We start from the raw sequence: 22,047 nt of genomic DNA, 5'->3' as shown, positions 1-22,047 counted from the left end.
ACAAAGGGAGTTAACATCCTGTCAGTGTGGAAGGTTTTTAGATAATTTCTATTAATTATCATGTCGGGATCTCCTCTGGTTTGTGGCCTAATGCCTTTGGCCAAGAAAGGGAGAGTTGTGGGTAGAACCACCAGCTCTCAGGGCTCTGTTATTGTTCAAACGCTCTGATGCATTAAAAAGTCCACAGTGTTGAGGTTCCACTCCCGCTTTACTCCTCAGCAATATGGCAACGGTTTGAAATGTAGTTAGTGCTGAGGCTAATTCTGTAACTCTTGGAATTCACGAGGCAATATCCACAAGCAGGCTACGTGCGATGTGCATACCCAACTGGAGGGGTCAAAATCGCCTTGTGTATGTGCGTGTGTGCATATATTCATGCTGTGCCACCTACTGAAGTGTCAACTCAGTCGACAGCACTCTTGGCTGTGAGTCAAGGTGGTGGATTCAAGCCTGACTGGGATTTAAGCACGTAGTCCAGGCTATCACTTCTGAGCAGTGCTGACTGTGGTGTTCTCCACATGAGATATTACACTGAGATCTGTCTGTTCAGGTGGATGTAAAAGATCCCCTGACACTATTTGAAGAGCAGCGAATTCGGTTGGTGTCCTGGCTAACCTTTCTCCCTTGCCTACCAAAAACAGTCACTCTCATTTGCTGTTCCTGGGTCTTTGCTGCACTCAAATTGGCTGCCACATTTTCCTACACAAGTGACTGCAATTAAAAAGTATTTAATTTGATAAAAAGCACTTTAGGATGTCTTGAGAATGTGGTTAGACTCTATAAACATTAGATCTTGAGATTAAATGTCATCTGTGACTCAGTGGGTAGCACTCTCACCTCTGAGTCAGAAGTTTGTGGGTTCAAGTCTCGCACCAGAGACTTGAGCACAAAAATTCAGGCTGGCACTCCAGTGTAGTTCTGAAGGAGTGCTGTATTGTCGAAGGGGAAGTACTGAGAGAGTGCTGCACTATCAGAGATATCATCGTTCGGATGAGACGTTAAACTGAGGCACCATCTGTGCTCTCGGGTGGTTGTAAAGATCCCATGGCACTATTTTGAAGAGCAGGGGAGTTCTCCCCGGTGTCCTGGCCAATATCCCTCAATCAACATCACTATTAACACATTATCTGGTCATTATCACATTACTGTTTGAGAGAGCTTGCTGCGTGTAAATTAGAATCATGGAATGGTTACAGCATGGAAGAATACCATTTGGTCATCCAGTCAGTGCCGGCTCTCTGCAAGCAGTAACTAGTGGGGTGCCGCAGGGATCAGTGCTGGGACCTCAACTATTTACAATCCATATTAATGAATTGGAAGAAGGGGAAGGGATTGAGTGTAACATAGCCAAGTTTGCTGACGATACAAAGAAAAGCAATGTGTGAGGAGGACACAAAAACTCCGCAAAAGGACATAGACAGGCTAAGTGAGTGGGCAAAAATTTGGCAGATGGAGTATAATGTTGGAAAGTGTGAGGTCATGCACTTTGGCAGAAAAAAATCAAAGAGCAAATTATTATTTAAATGGAGAAAGATTGCAAAGTGCTGCAGTACAGCAGGATCTGGGGGTACTTGTGCATGAAATGCAAAAGGATAGTATGCAGGTACAGCAAGTGATCAGGAAGGCCAATGGTGTCTTGGCCTTTATTGCAAAGGGGATGGAGTATAAAAGCAGGGAAGTCTTGCTACAGCTATATAAGGTATTGATGAGGCCACACCTGGAATACTGCGTGCAGTTTTGGTTTCCATATTTACAAAAGGATATACTTGCTTTGGAGGCAGTTCAGAGAAGGTTCACTAGGTTGATTCCGGGGATGAGTGGGTTGACTTATGAAGAAAGGTTGAGTAGGTTGGGCTTCAACTCATTGGAATTTAGAAGAATGAGAGGTGATCTTATCGAAATGTATAAGATTATGAGGGGGCTTGACAAGGTGAATGCAGGGAAGATGTTTCCACTGATAGGGGAGACTAGAACTAGAGGGCATGATCTTAGAATAAGGGGCTGCCCATTTAAAACAGATGAGAAATCTCTTCTCAGAGGGTTGTAAATCTGTGGACTTCGCTGCTTCAGAGAGCTGTGGAAGCTGGGACATTAAGAAACTATTTCTGTCTTAAATTTATTCAAACGATAAGGGGTTATGGGGAGCGGGTGAGGAAGTGGAGCTGAGTCCATGATCAGATCAGCCATGATCTTATTGAATGGCGGAGCAGGTCGAGGGGCCATGTGGTCTACTGTTCCTACTTCTTATGTTCTTATGTTAAGAGCACTTCAGCTAGAGCCACTCCCCCGCCCTTTCCCCATAGCCCTGCAATTTTTTTTCCTTCAGGTACTTATCCAAATTCCTTTTGAAAGCCATGATTGAGTCTGCCTTCACTTCAGAGTGCATTCCAAATCCTAACTGTTCGCTGCGTAAAAAAGTTGTTTCTTATGTCGCCTTTGGTTCTTTTGCCAATCACCTTAAATCTGTGTCCTCTGGTTCTCGTCCCTTCTGCCAGTGGGAACACTTTCTCTCTACTCTGTCCAGACCCCTCATGATTTTGAACACCTTTACAAAATCTTCTCTGCTCTAAGGAGAACAACCCCAGCTTCTCCAGTCTATCCATGTAACTGAAGTCCCTCATCCCTGGAATAATTCTCCTAAATCTTTTATGCACCCTCTCTAATGCTTTTATAACCTTCCTAAAATGCAGTGCCCAGAATTGGACACAATACTCCAGTTGAGGCCGAACCAGTGTTTTATAAAGGTTCATCATAATTGCCACACTTTTGTACTCTACACCTCTATTCACGATGCCTAGGATCCCGTAAGCTTTTTTAACCGCCTTCTCAACCTGCCCTGCCCCCTTCAACGATTTGTGCACATATACTCCTAGGTCTCTCTGTTCATGCACCCCCTTTAGGATTGTACCCTTTAGATTATATTGCCTCTGCTCATTCTTGGTACCAAAATGTATCACTTCACACTTGTCTGCATTAAATTCCATCTGCCACGTGTCTGCCCATTCCACCAGCTTGTGTATGTCCTCTTGAAGTCTATCACTACCCTCCTCACTGTTCACTATACTTCCAAGGTTGTGTCTTCTGCAAATTTTGTACATACTGTACACCCACATCCAAGTAATTTACATCCAGAAAAGCAGTGGTCCTAGAACTGACCCGTGGGAACTACTGGCACTTTTCCTACATTACAAGTGACGACACTTCAGAAAAAGTACTTCATTGGCTGTAAAGCACGTTGGGACTTCTGGTGGCCATGAAAGGCGCTATGGAAATGAAAGTCCATTTACTTTTGTATGCCCTCCAGCTGCAACTATTATTTCCCTTATTTACTATTGTCAAATTTGGAGAGGCAGTAATAAATGCTTTGTAGCCATCAATAAACGATGTATTATGCAGGAGGAAGGGAGGCTGCAAAATGCTGGTTACAATGCAATACAAAATTATCAGGTAAAGAAACTGAGATTCACCATATAATGACATTTATTTTCAAAAAATGTACTTTATTCATAAAATTTGTCAAGATACATTACAATCTAAACATCACATTTCATATAGCACAATCGTTTAAATGCAGTGCATGGTACTCCATTTACAGAAAGGTTACATGTGCATTTACACTAAACATTTTCTAACTCAGCCCAAGGGGTTTTATATTAGTTCGAGCCCCTCAGCGTACAATGATGGGAGGGCCTTAAACTGTGGTCATTCCCTATTGACCTTTGTGGTGGCTGCACCAAGCTTCAGCGCATTGCTCAGCACGTAGTCCTGGACCTTGGAATATGACAGTCTGCAACACTCGGTCGTGGACAACAACTTGCTCTGGAAACCAACAGGTTTCGGGCAGACTGGGGCTATACTCTCTGGCGTTTCGAAGAGAAACATAAGATTCTGAGGGGGATTGACAGGTTAGATGCTGAGAGATTATTTCCCCTGGCTGGAGAGTATTGAACTAGGGGGCGTAGTCTCAGGCTAAGGGGCCGCCTTTTTCGACTGAGATGAGGAGGAATTTCTTCACTCAGAGTGTTGTGAATCTCTGTCCCAAAGTGCTATGGATGCTCAAGTTGTTGAGTATATTCAAGGCTGAGATTGATAGATTGTTGGACTCCAGGGGAAATCAAAGGATATGTGGATAGAGCAGAAAAGTGGAGTTGAGGTTGAAGATCAGCCATGCGCTTCTTAAATTGCCGAACAGGCTCGAGGCGCCATATGGCCTACTCCTGCTCCTAATTCTTATGCTCTTAGACCAAGCTGGTCCTCCAGCAGCAGTTGATGCTTGTCTCAGTGTGCATCCTTGCGAATTGTCCGTAGAACAGAGTCCAGGGATGAGGGACTTCAGTTATGTGGACAGACTGGAGAGGTTGGGGTTGTTCTCCTTAGAGATAGAGTATAAAAGCATAGAAGTCCTGCTACAACTGTGCAGGGTATTGGTGAGGCCACACCTAGTGTACTGTGTACAGTTTTGGTCTCTGTATTTAAGGAAGCATGTTATCGGCGAGAGCATGCAGAAATCAAGCGCAGGCAGTGGAAAGAGCATGCGGCAAACCAGTCCCACCCTCCCCTTCCCTGAACGACTAATTGTCCCACCTGTGACAGGGACTCTGGTTCTCATATTGGACTGTACAGCCACCTAAGAACTCATATTAAGAGTGGAAGCAAGTCTTCCTCGATTCCGAGGGACTGCCTATGATGATAATGATTTAAGGAAGGATATACTTGCATTGGAGGCAGTTCTGAGAAGGTTCACTCGGTTGATTCTGGAGTTGACTTATGAAGATAGGTTGAACAGGTTGGGCCTATACTCATTGGAGTTCAGAAGAATGCGAGGTGATCTTATCAAAACATATAAGATAATGAATGGGGCTCGACAAGTTGGATGCAGAGAGGATATTTTCACTTATAGGGGAAGCTAAAACTAGGGGGCATGGTCTCAGAATAAGTGGCCGCCCATTTAAAATGGAGATGAGGAGGAATTTCTTCTCTCAGAGGGTTGTAAATGTGTGGAATTCTCTGCCCCAGAGAGCTGTGGAGGCTGGGACATTGAATATATTTAAGGCGCAGATAGATTTTTGAGCGATAAGAGAGTAAAGGGTTATGGGGAGCGGGCGGGGAAGTGGAGCTGAGTCCATGATCAGATCAGCCATGGTCTTATTGAATGGCGGAGCTGAGTCCAGGGGCTGAATGGCCCACTCCTGCTCCTATTTCTTATGTTGTTATAAAAGGCACCCAGTCTGGCACATGCTGCCATTTGGCGGGAGTTCCAACTTCCCGGTCTGACGGCACTGGGGGCGGGACCACAGAGCAGTAACACACGTGGGTTACTTCAATCCCTACAGAGGGGAGATTTGTTAAGATATTACCTTGGAATTAAAATTAAAATGGGACTGGCAATGCTTTATTCTCGTTGCAACAAATTTTAAAAACATTGATATGAAATAAAGTGCAATACAATGTGCAGATGACTTGAGCCCAGTTACTACAATAATGAACAGAGGTAACCCCCCCCCCTCCCTCTCTTTCTCATTCATCTTTTCTATGGTCAACAGACTGGGAAGAATCCATGTCAGGAAAGGGTGAAATTTTGAATAAAAACATTCCATTTACAATTTATTTTAAACTCTTGCGGCTATTAGCATTCACATGATTATTTATTGTTTTTAATATACGAGTAACGACGAGATGTGTAAACAGAACATGTGCTGGATGGAAAAAACAATGTAAAAAATATTAAAAATCCCCCCCCCCCTATTATTAAATTCGGCTTTCTGGTGATGAATGAACGGGAGCGAGTCCATTTACACCCATATGGAGGAGGGGGGGGGGGGGGGTGTCAACCTGAGGATTGATTAAATATCTCAACCTGTTAACATTCGAAAGAAGAAACCCGTTCTTTCTCGGTGCGATAGCGTCAATCAATAAGCGGTGAAAAATGTGGAAAAAGTCACGGTGAAGAAAGCACGGTGGTGATTTTTTTTAAAATAAAATAAGCCTGCACACCCCCCCCCCCCTTTTCCCGCTCGCTGCAAGGCGGGAGTTGGGCGAGCCTGGATCGCGCGCGAAAACCCGGCCGGCGGCGCTCGAGCTCGGGGTTTTCCGTCGCGCTCGGTCAACCCAAGCAGCCGCTCGCCATGCCGGCCCGGACCACCGCCGCCGCCGCCGCCGCCTCTCGTTCCCTGGCTCCGGCCCCGGCTCCGGCTCCAGCCCGCTCCCTACCCGAGGACATCCAGCGCCGGTGAGTTTGATTTTTTTTTTTGTTTGTTTTACCTCAGGCCGACCGAGGGGCCTGAGGCCTGCCGCCTACCTCGATTTTACCTCAGAGCGGCCGCCGGGGTTGTGTGTGTGTGTGTGGGGGCGGGCGAGGGAAGCTCACCGTCTCCCCCCCTCCTCCTCCTCCCGGCGGGGGGAGAGTTGATGATGTGAGGTGGAGGGTCTGAAGCCCGCTGCGATCGGGCGGGCTCCGGTTACCGTCCGTCCCCCGGACCCTGTGAGTGAGGGGAAGGGGGCTCCCTGTCGTCTTATTAATAATAATAATTAATATTCTAATGGAGGTTTGAGGCCCCCCGGAGAGGGGTTTGGAGCGGCCCCCCCGGGTATTGTCCGCCCCCCGGGGGTCCTGTCCCGGGCTCTGTGTGTGGTGTGGGGGAGGGGGGGTCTCTCTCTCTCTCTCTCTCCTCAATCTTGTCCTTTTTTAGAATATTATTATTATTATTAATCACACCGCGAGGCGGAGGTTTGAAGTCCGGCGCCGCTCGACAGAAGGATTTGGCGCCAAACTGGAGGTTGAAAGATAAAGCCCTGGGTTTGTGCCCGGGCCGCACAAACACCCGGCTACAAAGGAATTTAATTTAAAAAAAAAACCCACCTGCATTCCTGCAGCGCCTGCCCCCGCCCTCGCATTGTCCACAAGCGCCTTGTGAGCCCCGTCTTTCCGAGTGTGGCCACCGTGTTGTAATGTGGGGAAAGGCGGCAGACAGTCAGTGCACAGCAAGATCCCACGCACCAATCTGCTTTTAGTGATGCATCAATATTGGCCTCCGGACACTACTCCCCAGCTCTTCTTTGAAATAGTGCCGCGGGATCTTTTACGTACACCCGAGGGCAGACCTCGGTTTAACGTCTCGCCCATAAGAGGGTACTTCTGACCCTGCGGCGCTCCCTCGGCGCTGCTCCTCCCGGCAGTGCGGCGCTCTCTCGGCGCTGCCCCTCCCGGCAGCGCGGCGCTGCCCCTCCCGGCACTGCGGCGCTCCCTCGGCGCTGCCCCTCCCAGCAGTGCGGCGCTGCCCCTCCCGGCAGTGCGGCGCTCCCTCGGCGCTGCCCCTCCCGGCAGTGCGGCGCTCCCTCGGCGCTGCCCCTCCCGGCAGTGCGGCGCTCCCTCGGCGCTGCCCCTCCCGGCAGTGCGGCGCTCCCTCGGCGCTGCCCCTCCCGGCAGTGCGGCGCTCCCTCGGCGCTGCCCCTCCCGGCAGTGCGTCGCTGCCCCTCCCGGCAGTGCGGCGCTCTCTCGGCGCTGCCCCTCCCGGCAGCGCGGCGCTGCCCCTCCCGGCAACTCGGCGCTGCCCCTCCCGGCACTGCGGCGCTCCCTCGGCGCTGCCCCTCCCGGCAGTTCGGCGCTGCCCCTCCCGGCAGTGCGGCGCTCCCTCAGCGCTGCCCCTCCCGGCAGTGCGGCGCTCCCTCGGCGCTGCCCCTCCCGGCAGTGCGGCGCTCCCTCGGCGCTGCCCCTCCCGGCAGTGCGGCGCTCCCTCGGCGCTGCCCCTCCCGGCAGTGCGGCGCTCCCTCGGCGCTGCCCCTCCCGGCAGCACTGTACTGGGAGTGTTAGCCTAGATATTTGTGCTGCAGTCTCTGGAGTGGGATTTGAGCCCACAACTTTCTGACTGAGAGGCAAGTGTGCTACCCACTGAGCCAAGCTGACCGTTCTAAAGGGGGTGCATGAACAGAGAACTGGGATTATATGTGCTCAAATTGTTGGAAGGTGGCAGGGCAGCTTGAGTAAGCAGTTTTTTTAAAAAAAACATGGATTCCTGGGGTTTATAAATAGAGCCATAGTAAATAGAGGCATAGAGTACAAAGGCAATGAAGTTATGATAGAATGGTTACAACACAGAAGGAGGCCATTTACTCCGTCGAACCTGTGTTGGCTCTCTGCAAGAGCACTTCAGCTAGTCTTACGCCCCTTCCCTGTAGCCCTGCAATAATTTTTTCTTCAGCTACTGATCCAATTCCCTTTTGAAAGTCATGATTGAATCTGCCTCCACGACCCGTTCAGGAAGTGCATTCCAGATCCTAACCACTCGTTGCATAAAAAAACTTTCCCTCCTGTTGCCTTTGGTTCTTCTGCCAATCACCTTAAATCTGTGATTGGCAGAAGAACCAAAGGTGATATAAGGAAAGTTATGATGAATCTGTATAAAACACTGGTTCGTCCTCAACTGGAGTATTGTGTCCAATTCTGGGCACCGCACTTTAGGAAGGATGTGAAGGCCTTAGAGAGGGTGCCGCAAAGATTTACAAGAATGGTTCCAGGGATGAGGGACTCCAGTTACATGGATAGACTGGAGAAGCTGGGGTTGTTCTCCTTGGGGCAGAGGAGGTTGTGAGGAGATTTGATAGCGGTGTTCAAAATCTACACTTCAAAAAATAGTTCATTGGCTGTAAAGCGCTCCGGGACGTCCTGAGGTTGTGAAAGGCGCTATGGAAATGCAAGTCTTTTTATCCGTGAATGCTTGAGTTTGGACTTTAGTGAGTCTTCCAAGATGTGAACATCAGGTGAATGTTCGTGGGCCCTGTTTTAAATGAATGAAGTTGTGCCTATTTAGTGTAACTTGCTTTTATAGGTGCCTTATTCAGTGCCTCTGATGTCTCATCAGTTCACTTATAATGAATTGCTTTGAGGTCCACAAATTGTTATGTAACATCAACAGCTTGTATTTATATAGCATCGTTAAAATAGTAAAATGTCCCAAGGCACTTCAGTAGCGTTATCAAACAAAGATTTGGCACTGAGCCAGAGAAAGTGATATTAGGGCAAATGATCAAAGGCTTGGTCAAAGAGGTAGGTTTTAAGGAGATTCTTGGAGAGAGAGAGGTTTAAGGAAGGAATTCCTGAGCTAGGGTCTAGTCAGCTGAAGGCATGGCCACCAGTGGTGTGGTACAGGTATGGACAGAGGTCAGTGTTGGAGGGAGGCAGAGTGATAGAAGGGTTGGAGGAGGTTGCAGCGATAGTGTGCTGAGGCCACGGGGGGGATTTGAACGTGCGGGTGAGAATTTTAAATGGCTTTGGCGGACCGGGAGCCAACGTGGGCCAGTGAGCACAGGTTGTGATGGGTGAACAGGACATGATTTAAGTTAGGATCCAAATAGCAGAGTTTTGGTTAAGCTTCAGCTTATGAAGGGTGGAACATGGGACACCATCCAATTGTAGGCAAATGTGGCAGCCGTTTTGCAGAGAGCAAGCGCCAACAAACAATAATAAGATGAACAGTTAATTTGCTTAATGGGTAATTTTGGAAGCTGGATGATCTCCCTGCTTGTCCTCGACTAGTGCTGAGATCTTTAATGGCCGCCTCTGCCAGAGGTACAGGTAGGCAGGACTTCGGTTTAACATTCCATCTGAAGGGTGGCAACTCCACCAAAGCAGCACTCCTTCAGTATTGCACTGGTTTGGTATTGTGTGCTGAAGTATTGGGAGTTGGGTTGGAACCCACAACCTTCAGGCAATGGTTTATATTTCATTTACTTACAGTTCTATGGGGGTGTGATCGGAGTCCGTAACAGTGTTGTGTTTATACAACCATGTAGAAATTTAGGAGTCTAGCAAATCCCTTGGACGTTTGGCAGTTTAACAATTACTAAATAAGTAAAACTTGTCACTAGTTTGTTGAAAACTGTTTACCAGTTTGGTCAATGAGGAAACTCAAGGGTACAACTGAATCTTTCTTCGTGTGGCTTAGATCAGTGACCAGGTCGATAGAATAAGTTTGCAATCATGAACTTTGCATGCTTATTAGAATCAGAGGGCAGCGATTTAACATTGCAAAAAAGGTTGTTTGAAATCGTTTCTTTCAAGGGTGACTAGACTGTGAAATTCTTTGCCATAAAATGTCACTGAAGCAGTCCATAAATTCTTTTGAAAGGGAAACAGTTCCTTGAAAAGGGGGAATGTTGAAGGATATGGGCCTAAGTAGGAGAGTGGGGTTGGTCAGTGGTGCAGCTTAGGAATAAGGCTGCGGTAGGGAATAAGGTTAGGAAAAATTGCGGTAGTGTTTTTCTTTATATTAGCCACCTATTCTGATCTCTTCTATCTGCTTTGTCACCATTCCAGTAGTTTATGATCCACGGCATCTTCCATCAGCCCAGGGTGGCTCGAGAAACTTGATGGGTGATTGTCTGTTTTTTTCATTTGAATGGGGAGCTGTGTCAGACCATGTCAAAACATATGGACAAGAACGTGTATTTCAGTTGCCTTTTGATGAATCTTGCTTGCATACCCTCTCATTCTGTGTATTTGCCTTCTCTTCACTGTATTGTCTTGAGGTTCAGGCACATGGCAATAGCAATCACTGTAACAGAGATTACAGTGTACAACGCGTGTCAATACCATGGAATCAATGTGATTTACCATGAATGATCAATAACGACCTTGTGGCTTATGATCTGACTCCTGTACATTATGTAAACAAAGTATTGCTAATTAACCTCCACGTTGAGCGTTAATGCAGTTTTCCAGAAATTATCCGTAGTTATTTGATTAATGAACTGGGCAAATTGATTAATTACCTTTCAACCGGATTTTTTTTTTTTAATGATCTTTTGTGACTTGTGAACATTTGGAGGAACTGTGTAGATGCATTGTTGAGCTTGTTATGTTGTTTAGATCAGCACCAGAATAAGTACTAATGGTGTAATGTTGGACAAGTAAAACTTTAATTGTACTCGTGACCATCTCCTTTCCCCTTCCTAAACAAAAACAAGATGTGGTCAATCAATTTCTTCCCCATTCCCTTCTAATTTGTGCCCTTGACCCCAGGCTTCGGTTATACCGTACTGGGCAGTGAGGTGTTGCTACAGTTGTACAGGGCCTTGGTGAGGCCACACCTGGAGTTATTGTGTACAGTTTTGGTCTCCTAACCTGAGGAAGGACATTCTTGCTATTGAGGGAGTACAGCGAAGGTTCACCAGACTGATTCCTGGGATGGCGGGACTGACCTATCAAGAAAGACTGGATCAACTGGGCTTGTATTCACTGGAGTTCAGAAGAATGAGAGGGGACCTCATAGAAACGTTTAAAATTCTGACGGGGTTAGACAGGTTAGATACAGGAAGAATGTTCCCAATGTTGAGGAAGTCCAGAACCAGGGGACACAGTCTAAGGATAAGGGGTAAGCCATTTAGGACCGAGATGAGGAGAAACTTCTTCACCCAGAGAGTGGTGAACCTGTGGAATTCTCTACCACAGAAAGTTGTTGAGGCCAATTCACTAAATATATTCAAAAGGAGTTAGATGAAGTCCTTACTACTAGGGGGATCAAGGGGTATGGCGAGAAAGCAGGAATGGGGTACTGAAGTTGCATGTTCAGCCATGAACTCATTGAATGGCGGTGCAGGCTAGAAGGGCCGAATGGCCTACTCCTGCACCTATTTTCTATGTAAGCTCACACCCTTGGCATACACCTTCATTTTTTTTTAAAAACGTGGAGAATTCCAGTTTATATTGTGCGTAAGATTCACAGTTCTGTGAGATTATGGTGTGAACTTCCTCTCTAATGTTGTGTGAAGCAGTATCCTGTACTTAAAGCATTGTGAATGAAAGCTTTTTCAGCTGGCTCAACAAGCTGTTCTTTGAAACAATCTATGCATTAAAATGGTTCTGTATTCATGTTGGATTTCCTGGTCGTAGTGATCAGTTATGCCAAAATGGTGATGACGAGTCCAAACCAGCTCAGGCGCATCTCTACCAGAGGGCAAGATGAACAATTGGCTGATGTGAAATATTTTCTCAAGATCAAAGTTTAAAAATAAAAGTCTAAGTCCGTTAAGTTCTTTACAGTGCACCATATGCTTTGCTATTAAACGGTAAAATATAATGCAATGCTATGGCTTGTCACGTGGCCAGTCAGGATTTAAATACTGTGACGTATTCAATCTGCCGCTGCGTATTTGCTGCAAGCTCAGATTCTCCCTCCTGACAATCTCAACAGCCCACACAATTACTGTCTGAGAGCTTTGCTGTTGTGCAGAGTATTGGCTGCCCAGGAATGTGTGGGATGGACTGAATGCTATATTAGGCTTCTTATGAAACTGTTAACATTTCATTCTTGCAGTACATTGTCACTATGAGCAGCTTTTATCTTCACGCCACGTTTCACAATGTTTGCTGTTCAATCTCTGTACAGAATTACTAAATTTCAATGGATTTAATTCTGTTATAAGCTGGGCAGGTCAAGTGCCATGTGTAGGGTGGGGAGAGGTACTCCTTCTGTCTGTCACCACTACTGGCCAAAACAAGATGAACATTGAGGACTGACATAGAGCAGTCTGTGGGCAGGGAGAACTCTGGAAGGAAATAAGGAGAATACTTGGTGCACAGATATACTGATTTGTGTGCCTGTTACACCGGAGAGGAAAGGATTGTTTTGTTGGTGTGGGGGCCAGTAATATCCTGTCTATTCTTAAAAGAGCGAAAATTATAACACTGAGAAATGAAAGCTCCAGTGAATGCAATCTCTAAATGAACCCAAACACGTTTTACTGAACTGCAAGTGGTTTGAGAAGATATGTTTCTTTCAGTTAATTATAATCCTTTTCCCAATTTTATTTTTAAAAGGCAGGAATTAAATTTATTGGCTACAATACTGAGCCCTGGATTACTGTTTGGGGTGTGAATTAAGCAGAGCAGATAACTGATGTAGCTATCAAACACAGTTCTTCAGGCCCAGAAATGACATCTAGGCTGAATGTTTTTATAATGTGCCTCAACAGCCATTTCCCACTATAATTTCCTATGCCCGTGTTAATAATGAAAAGTGCCTCTGTAAACTGGTCCCATTAATCATCGGCTCGCACTCGGGAAAGGCTACAGTGTCGCCACTGGAGACGGTCTAATTACAGCGTGACAAATTTGCATGGGCAGTTTACATTAAGGATTATAAAAATATTTTTTATAAGGACCGAATGAATCACTTAAAAAATTGGGCTTGAATTGGGTTCAAGTGCCCTGCCCAATTATACCCCGCTTCGTGTGAAGACTATTCCATCTTTTTTTTAAACCTTAATGCATAATTTCATCCGTTATAAATAATGAGATTTATTAACAAGTTAGAAAAGCAACCAAGATAAATACTGAGGAATCGCTTGCCCTGGATTGAGCTTTGATCATTATTTTTGTCTTGTTTTTGCAGACTTCAAGCACTTGAGGATAAAGTTGGTCTCACAGAAAAGGTGTGTTGAAAGACGAAGCGTCTGTATTATCTTCAAATCAGCATTTTAATATAATTCCGATATATCCTGCCCCAATGCAGTAATGATCCACCTGTGGGAAATGTTGAATTATTCCTAACAGGCTGCACAAAATCTGAGGATTGGGGGGCGGGGCAAGGAAATTGGTCAGCCCCTTTTAAATTTCTTCAGTGACCATTCCATGATTCTGTAATCTTTTGTTGTCTTATGCAAAGTTTTATCTGGGGAAAGTGTGTGTGTGTGGGGGGGGGGGGGGTACTGTGATTACTCGAGAGTTATTAAATGGAATAGATAATTGTTCACAAGTGTTACTGAAACAAATCTGATTCCAGTTTCTGGTGATAGGGAAGGAGGGGGGAGCAGTGGGAATTATTTGGTTCTATTTCTCTTGCAATGTTCCGTTCCCTGTAGTGTGTAAAATTTGCTGAAGTTTTTAGATGAGTCTTAATTATATCTTTGTGCTTTTATAACTTAAAAAAAAAACACCTTTCTCTTTCAGGAATGTGTAAAAGAGAAGTTGAGTTTGCTGCATGACTTCTTACAAGCCGATGTCCAGAATGACCTCAGCGAGCTGGAAACAAAACTTCAAAAAGAAGAGCTCTCTGAGGTAAGACGATAAAGAAATCTGGTGCAGCACGCACACACTGTTGGGGAAATGTATCTCTTTTTTTTTTAAAGGGAATATCAGAGTGGGGGTGTGGAGAAATGCCTCTAAAAATGATAGTGATGGGTTTGAAATGTAACTTGCAGTTTGTGAACTTAAGATTTGTTTGCAATGGCTGGAGTCGCTGATGACAGGCTTCAGTGTGGGCTAGCAGTCAGAGTTGCGTAGTCAGATTATCGCCGCCTTGGGCCTGTGGATGAGCCCCTTCGTTTGTTGCTCTTCCAGTAATAAGCTGTGTCTCGATTTCACTCCTGGAAGCGCATAGTTGTAGATTTTAAACCACTCCCTGCCCCTTTAAGACTGCTACAGATTAATACTTACTTCCTGACCCTGAACTGCTCCAAGAGAACGCTTGTGCCTTCTGTCAGCTGGGTTTTGATTCTGAAACCCTGATCTCCAATATTGCCCCCACTTGGCAATGGGGCTGAAGTGGATCATTGTCATTCCATTAGTTCGAGTTGGAATAATGTAGGGATCTTGGGGCTGGATAATTAGTTGCAAATAATCAATCATTGTGCAGTGTGTGTCTGCCACAAGCCTGCCTGGATAGTTTTGTCACCGATACACCTGTCCTTTTTCAGGAGGGTTATCTAGCCAAAGTGAAAGCACTGCTCAGCCAGGAGCTTTCCGAAGGGAATGAAGATCCTGAGCTTGGCGTCAACTCAAACGGTTGCTCCGAAAATGGAGCCAAGGACAGCGATGAAAATGAGACCAATGGAGTAGCTGATGAGGCAAACGGCCAAGAGGAAAGCAATATGGAGACTGAAGCGGTGGTTTTCCCCACAGCAAAGAGTCGTGGGAAGCGACTGAGTAAAAGCAACGGAGATAAAAAACGTACGTTCGTTTTCTTTGCTCTATGTCCGCTCTGTACTCTGCCCCCTTGCTGGAAGGTGGTCTTGTGGTACCTGCAGCTGTGGGGTGCACAAGAATGTTGTACGGAGTTTAATGGCCAGAGTGATCTGGACAAGTTTCGATCACCTAGCTGGGTCGGAGAGGAATTTCCCAGACACACTGTGCCGAATGGCGGCCTCCTGTGCTATAAATTTCTATGATTCTATGAATGATGGTAGTTGACTTTTCGTTCCTTGTCCCAGGAACACTGAGACCGATTTATAGCGTCCCAACACAACCTCTGACTGAGATCAGCTATCTCTGTCGCTGGGACCTTCTGCTGATACGGATCAGCCTCGTGCGCCTTCACTAACCGAGGTTCTGAGCGATTCCCTCCTAATGCTTTGAAAGGGTTGAAAGACTTGGGGAAATCTTCCATAGAAGCCCAGATTCCTACATTTGAGATTTCTCCAAATCTGACCATATTTGAAATCCCATGTTGGTTTTCAAGCTTTGCTTCCAATTGGCAATATCACTTTTTCTATTCTAGGGCTGTCGGGAAGTCCGAGGTTCACCAGGAATTTGGCAAAGCAGCAAGCTACGATCGTATCCATGTTCGCTAAAGCGTGAGTATTCCAACTGCATTCAGGCAGCACAAAGAAGAAATGTCTAGTTTTGAGTGAGGTTCCTGACTGATAGGCTGCAAGGCAATAGTAACTGGATTCAGATGATGCAAAGAAAGCGGTAAATCTCGAGTGATGTATTGACTGAGTGTTACTTGCTGCAAATCTACTGACCCATTGATGTTTGTTTGGTGGAAGCTTTGCTATGGGTTGAGAGCTCTCAGTATATCGAAGTTTGATATGATATAACTGCTTATTTTCTGTTGGCGAAACAGATAAGGTTTATATAACAGTGAGAAAAGATGGTTTGTAGGTTTTGGCACAAATGTGATTCTAGTGTATAATTCGTTTTGGGATGATGCTCGCGTATTTGCCATCCTTATAAATCCAGTTATTTATAGAAGTTTAAAAATTAAATAAATAAATAGATGGGTCGTATTTCAGAGTATGTTGGTCACATAGAAAGGTAATCTGTGGCTCAGCACCCGGTGGAGTCGATAATATGTTCAGCCATTTTACGAGTTGTACAAGTGCTGGTTTGTCGCTGTAATAATAGATTTCTATCACTAGGTGCCCTCAGTGAAGTATCTAAGATGAGAAATTCCCACCTGTTGCTCACACAAGGGCCCGTGAGTACAGGGTTGCGGTGAGAATCCTAGAAAATTATGGCGCAGAAGGAGGCCATTCGGCCTGCTGAGCCTGCGATCACTTTTTTTTGAAAGAGCAGTCGTTCTTAATCCCATCTCCCCCGCTTTGTGTCTGTAACCCTGCAAGTTCCCCATCCACCTGTTCAACTCCCGTTTAAAATTATTTATGGAATCCGCTTCCACCACCTTTTCACCTAGAGTGTTCTGAATCCCGGCAATTCTCTGTGAAAACATTTTCTCCTCGTCTCCCCTCTCAATCACTGTGCTCCTCCGACTCTGGTCTCATGCGCGTCCCCCGGCCCCAATCAATGAAAGAACTTGCATTTATATAGCGTCTTTCATGACCGTAAAACTTCCCAAAGTGCTTTACACTTTTTAAGTGAGAATACTACCGTCCTGTATGCTTGTATTGAGAGTTTCAGGAGCTCAGTGTACAGAGGCCAGGAAATATTTTACCTGGAAGGGTTGGGGCTCAGAAGCATTTGGCTCTGGTTTATCTTGGAGGAACAACCTGTCTTTAACAAGAATTTAAAGCGATGCAAGAGGTTGCATTGTGTGCTGGCTGGTCGGAGTGTATAATATAAAATTACTGCACGCCATGTTGGCTGGGGAATCTGTTGCAGGCCCCCTCTTACACCAAGCGAGTAGAGTTGTGAATGATAAGTAGCTCATCTTAGTCTTGTGATTTTAAATTGCATTTTGTGCACAGTATGGTTGAGGTAGAGAACATTCATGAGTCTTGTAGGTGAAAGACTAATGCTCAAAGATGGATGCACGAACTCTAGAGGTGGGAGATATAATAAATGTTCCAAATGTGGATTTTTGATCATATTTTTATCTGTTCTAGAGCAAACAAGCGCAAGTCGGAGGACCTAAATGAACATGAAGCAACAAATGTTAAGGAAGAGGAATGTGATGAGCAGGTAATGGCATTCAGCTAACTTTGGTGAGGAGACGATGTAGGGTTTTATTTTTTATGGTGTCACTGATCCTCTTTGCCCCCCACCCAGCGCTCGGCTGCTGACTCTCAGATACTGGCAGCCCAAGTGGTGGTTCTTGAAGTGTAGCACTAAACAGTGAGTGTTGGGCTGTTTGACCAGGAGGGGAATCACACCCACTGATCCTAACCCTAACTTACCCACTCAATGCTTTCCAGCAGAGATCACCAGCTGATGCCGAGGAGTGAGAATCCTGGGGGTGTGCGTGGTTCTCTCTCCTCTTCCTCCTCCCCCACACGCGCACACTCTGCTTAAGATTAGTGAAGCCAATAGTTGCACTCCCCATTAGAGCTAAAGATCAGCTAACTCTGCACAATAGGAATTGAACCGTGGACCATCTGGCCTGTGAGACTTGATATCTCACCACACGATGCATTTAACTGTGATGGGGAACTCCTTAGCTCCTGTTTCAATCAATGGCCTTCTGAATGTCAAACCAACCTAGTTATTGTTGATACGATGCCATTAGGGGACACAGTCTTGGGATAAGGGGTAGGCCATTTAGGACTGAGATGAGGAGAAACTTCTTCGCTGAGTTGTTAACCTGTCGAATTCCCTGCTGCAGAGTTGTTGATGCCAGTTCATTGGATATATTCAAGAGGGAGTTAGATATGGCCCTTACGGTTAAAGTGATCAAGGGATATGGAGAGAAAGCAGGAATGGGGTACTGAGGTGAATGATCAGCCATGATCTTATTGAATGGTGGTGCAGGCTCGAAGGGCTGAATGGCCTACTCCTGTACCTATTTTCTATGTTTCTATTGCTATTCGTGCGTCTTTGCTGTGCACAGTGGCACTTGTTACCTTGGAATTGAAAAGGCTGCAGAGAGGGGGGGAATTTTCACAAGGAGAGGTCATTGCACTAGCTTCCTACAGAATGTACTTCTCTTTTTCTCTTTCTCTTTCCCCCCCCCCCCCCCTTTATTAGTCAGATCCCAATAGAATTGGCATACCGGGGTAGGCTAGGAAGAATATTTTAAATGGGGAGGGTACTTATTCAAAAAAATCACATTTGTGGTTGAAGGCTAAAGAAATTCATCTGCTCTTTACTGGAGTGCACTTGTCTGCTAACATTAGATGCTATTGACCAGTGGTGTAGAGAGTATTGCAACGCAATGCCTTCCTAGTCCACTGCTGTCAATCAAATCCCTTTCTGCTTCCTTTTGCAAGCGTGGAAAGGAATGGTTCAACCAAATTAGTCCTTTGGATAGGAGTTCCTGACAACAACCGGTCAGATCATTTAGGAAATGGGATTATTGTTAGGTTTAATTTTGTCCCATTATGATTAAAATTGTGGGCATTATATATTAGCGAGATATTGTGCATGTATAAAACGCTCACCTAAAAATCTTGTTGTACAAATATTACAGTTTGGGTGTTTTTTCCTACTTTAGAAACAGGATGAAAAGAGAATTAAAGTGGAATCTGAACAAAAGTAGGTTTTTGTTAATTCCTTCTTTGTAACTTTTAATTTGCATTTCCACATTCACAATAACTGCAGTCACAGTCTGATGTCATTTATAACTGGTTAGGGCCATTTAACTGCTGTGGCAGAGGCAGAAACCTGATTGGAGAGATCCAAACATGAAGGATGAGCACAGGTTTGGAGGTGACAACACATTCAAGAACTGTGGAGAGGAAAGGGAGGTTGGAGATGGGCCGCTCGTTTGCAAGATCAGAGGGTAGAGGATCGGTTGATGGTGGTTTTGAAAGGGAAGGCGGGGCCATTAACTGCTTTCTAGCATGAGGGCTAGGGAGGAAAGTTGGGTGGGCAGCAGTTTAGTGGAAATGGGGATTCTTGTGCACAAAATGAGCTCCGAGAGGGCGTGAAGGGAGATGAAGGAAAAACTAGAAAGAGACGAGCGTTCAGGGCTGAGGCAGGGGGTGCCTTGGGGAAGAAGGCAGACGTAACAGAATAACATGCAGTTCCTCTCGCTTGTTGGATGCGAGGATAGAAGACGGGTTTGAGGAGAAGTTTGGTGGGGGAAGAAGGCAGGAATGACCTTTTTCTCTCCCGTATAATCCTGGGTTAGTGTGTGGGTTTGGCAGAGGAGAATGAGAGCCAATAGCACCTGATATGATTCGGCCATATCTGGTGATGAATGGCTAACTCGGTTGTGCGCGTCATACGCTGAAGTCTTCACCCGTTGGACTTGAAGTACATGTTCAGCAAGGAAGTCAGCAACTTAGCAGGGCAGCTGAGTACCAGTGCAAATCTCGCAAGAAGATATTCATCTTAATCGTGGTATTGGTAATCTTAGCTGTGGTAGTGGGCCTCATTATCTGGGCATCATTGAAAAAATGTATTCAGAAGATTTTGCATAGAGGAGTGACCGGATGGGAGAGACAGTAAAGGGCTTTGATGTAAAGGCATCAGTGATGGGGCTGAGGAAGTGATTGATCAAATCAACAGTTGTTGAGGTGTTGTGCTGATTGGAAAGCCAAAAGCCAGGTAGTTGGGAGTTTGAAAGGACGGTGTTTTTTTTCCAGTGGTAGATACAGGAGTGGGGGGGGGTGCGGGGGGGCAGTGATGAATTTGAGATTAACTTGGTATCTTGGGTCACAAAGTAAACTTGTTTGCTTATTATTGGAATGGCAAACAACATAATGGTGGAGGTGGTTCGACTTGTTGCGATTAAAGGACAGAAACCTTGCATTAATGGCGGGCACTGATGGTGGGGGGTGTTGCCTGGTCATTGTGGTTTAACAGGTATCTGCTTTGCAGGTCATCTGGTGAGACTGTGGCCACTTCTCACTGCAAACCCAAAGTTGAACAAGCTCCTAAGGTGAGTAGGATCAGAGATGGATTTATATGGTAGATGTTTTTTGGAAGAGGCCGGCGGGAGGCCAATTTAATAATTTTGTGAAATAATGAACACTAGTTGATTCTGACATTCTTCTCGTTCATGGAGTGAGCAGTTTTCTCAATGCATTCATTTGTTGATGAGAAGCTTCTGTAACACGAGTTTAACAGATAAATGCTTACAGGAGGTTTAAAAAAAATTATGTTGTGCAAGTGCCACCTTTTGTGTGTTATTCACACAGCCGTGTTGCCAAATTCAGGTGCAGCATAGCCACTCATTTGCTGTGGAAAATCTCTCCTCGCGTATAAATGTGAACTCTGGTGCCTGCCAGGTGTTTTGGAGGATGGGTCGATTTATAATCTGGGATTTAGAAATGTATTTCATACTTTTGTTTTATTTTTGCAGATCCCGCCGCCCAAATGCACGGACTGCAAACAGTTCCTGGATGACCCAGATTTCAAGTACTTCCAGGGGGATCCTGATGATGCAGTGAGTAATTTTTCTTTTGCCACTTTTCTCCTGAAGATGGCCAAACACTGGCTGTCCGTCTGGGCCCTTCTCCAGCGCCGTTCCTCTACTCTAGGAAGCATCACAGCTTGTCTCTGTCTGACATCCATACACGCATCTTTTCCAGTAAGAGTCACGCAGCATATGGTATATTTTATCATGGGGTACAGGGGTTGCTGGCTGATGCACGTAATGCCCAGCGATCTTGGTTGTGCCTGAGGGGAAGGTGAAGCATCATTTGGAATTTTCCTACACAAAATAACAAGGCCATCTACAGCATACACCACCTGTGAACGTAAAGCTCCCCTCAGATTCTGCTAATGTTGCTGTTCAACTGGCCCATTGTGGGGTTAGGATTAGTAGAGTTCCCACTTGAGACTTTATTTGTTCCATTATATCGTCAAGAGAAATGCCTTTTACCTTTTGCAGTTCCTGTTGAAATATTTTGCCATTGATCTGTGATTGAATTGGGAGTCCCGTTTGGGGTACAACAACAATATATACATCTGAAAGTGGCACCGAGCTATTTGAAGGTTACATTGTTCCGTGTCATTAACTCTGACTCAAGTTGCTGATTGGAATGTTGGAAGAGGAGGGGAGGTCATTCAACCCCTTGAGCCTGTTCTGCTATTCAGTTAGATCATGGCTGATCTGTGTTTGAAGTGCACTGGAGCTCTGGTGCCCTGTGCTACACAAGAACATAACAAAATAGGAGCAGGAGTAGGCCATACGGCCTCTCGAGCCTGCTCCGCCATTTAATACGATCATGGCTGATCCGATCATGAACTCGGGTCCACTTCCCTGCCCGCTCTCATTATTCCCTTATCACTTAAGAAACTTTTCTATCTCTGTCTTAAATTTATTCAATGTCCTGGCTTCCACAGCTCTCTGAGGCAGCGAATTCCACAGATCCACAACCCTCAGAAGAAATTTCTCCTCGTCTCAGGTTTAAATGGGCGGCCCCTTATTCTAAGATGATGCCCTCTACAGAGTTGTGATGTGCTGGATTGCATTTAATTTTTTTTTTTCCTCTGCGCTATCTGTTAAAGGATGTCCGACACTGACAAGCTGTGATGTTTTATGCCGCAGACCATTTACGTGCATGCCCAGGAATGCGATATATTCGGGGAAATGCCAGCGAATTGGTCAGCTCCCTGCCTGCTCAGCTCGGGCAGTGGAGAGAATCCACAGATGTGATGAGGAAGAATTTAATGCCGTGCAAAAATCTTATTATTCCCAACAGTTGGAAGAGCCCGAGATGTTGACTAATGAGCGTTTGTCACTGTTTGAAGGAACAAATGATGAAGGGTTTGAGAGTTATGATGACCTGCCTCAACATAAAGTTACCTCCTTCAGGTCAGTATGGATGGTGACCATGGTAATACTTCTTTGCTGTTGTACGCCCGCAAAACGTTCAAGAAGTGATGAAATTTTGAGGGTAAATTTCACTGAGACCGAGGGGGTGGGCATGAGCTCGAATTATTTTTTTTTTTAAAGCATGGGTATTGCAGGTACTGTGAAGTAAGGC

At 45.6% G+C, this 22,047-nt stretch overlaps 1 protein-coding gene across 1 annotated transcript in view; it reads left to right on the top strand.

Annotated features, from left to right (window-relative positions):
- The first annotated feature begins 6,000 nt into the window (after positions 1-6,000).
- The window catches only part of dnmt1 (DNA (cytosine-5-)-methyltransferase 1), a 46,186-nt gene continuing 30,139 nt past the window's right edge, over positions 6,001-22,047 (top strand). Inside the window, exons 1-10 of the mRNA XM_070867161.1 lie at positions 6,001-6,229; positions 13,389-13,428; positions 13,946-14,053; positions 14,692-14,944; positions 15,492-15,567; positions 17,059-17,134; positions 18,603-18,643; positions 19,934-19,994; positions 20,418-20,501; positions 21,763-21,875. Coding sequence (XP_070723262.1) covers positions 6,126-6,229; positions 13,389-13,428; positions 13,946-14,053; positions 14,692-14,944; positions 15,492-15,567; positions 17,059-17,134; positions 18,603-18,643; positions 19,934-19,994; positions 20,418-20,501; positions 21,763-21,875 — 956 coding nt within the window. The 5' untranslated portion in view covers positions 6,001-6,125. The remainder of the gene's footprint in view (positions 6,230-13,388; positions 13,429-13,945; positions 14,054-14,691; positions 14,945-15,491; positions 15,568-17,058; positions 17,135-18,602; positions 18,644-19,933; positions 19,995-20,417; positions 20,502-21,762; positions 21,876-22,047) is intronic.

This window comes from Pristiophorus japonicus, chromosome 24, assembly GCF_044704955.1.
Source record: "Pristiophorus japonicus isolate sPriJap1 chromosome 24, sPriJap1.hap1, whole genome shotgun sequence".
NCBI lineage: Eukaryota > Metazoa > Chordata > Chondrichthyes > Pristiophoridae > Pristiophorus > Pristiophorus japonicus.
This window is presented reverse-complemented; position numbering and strand designations above follow the sequence as displayed.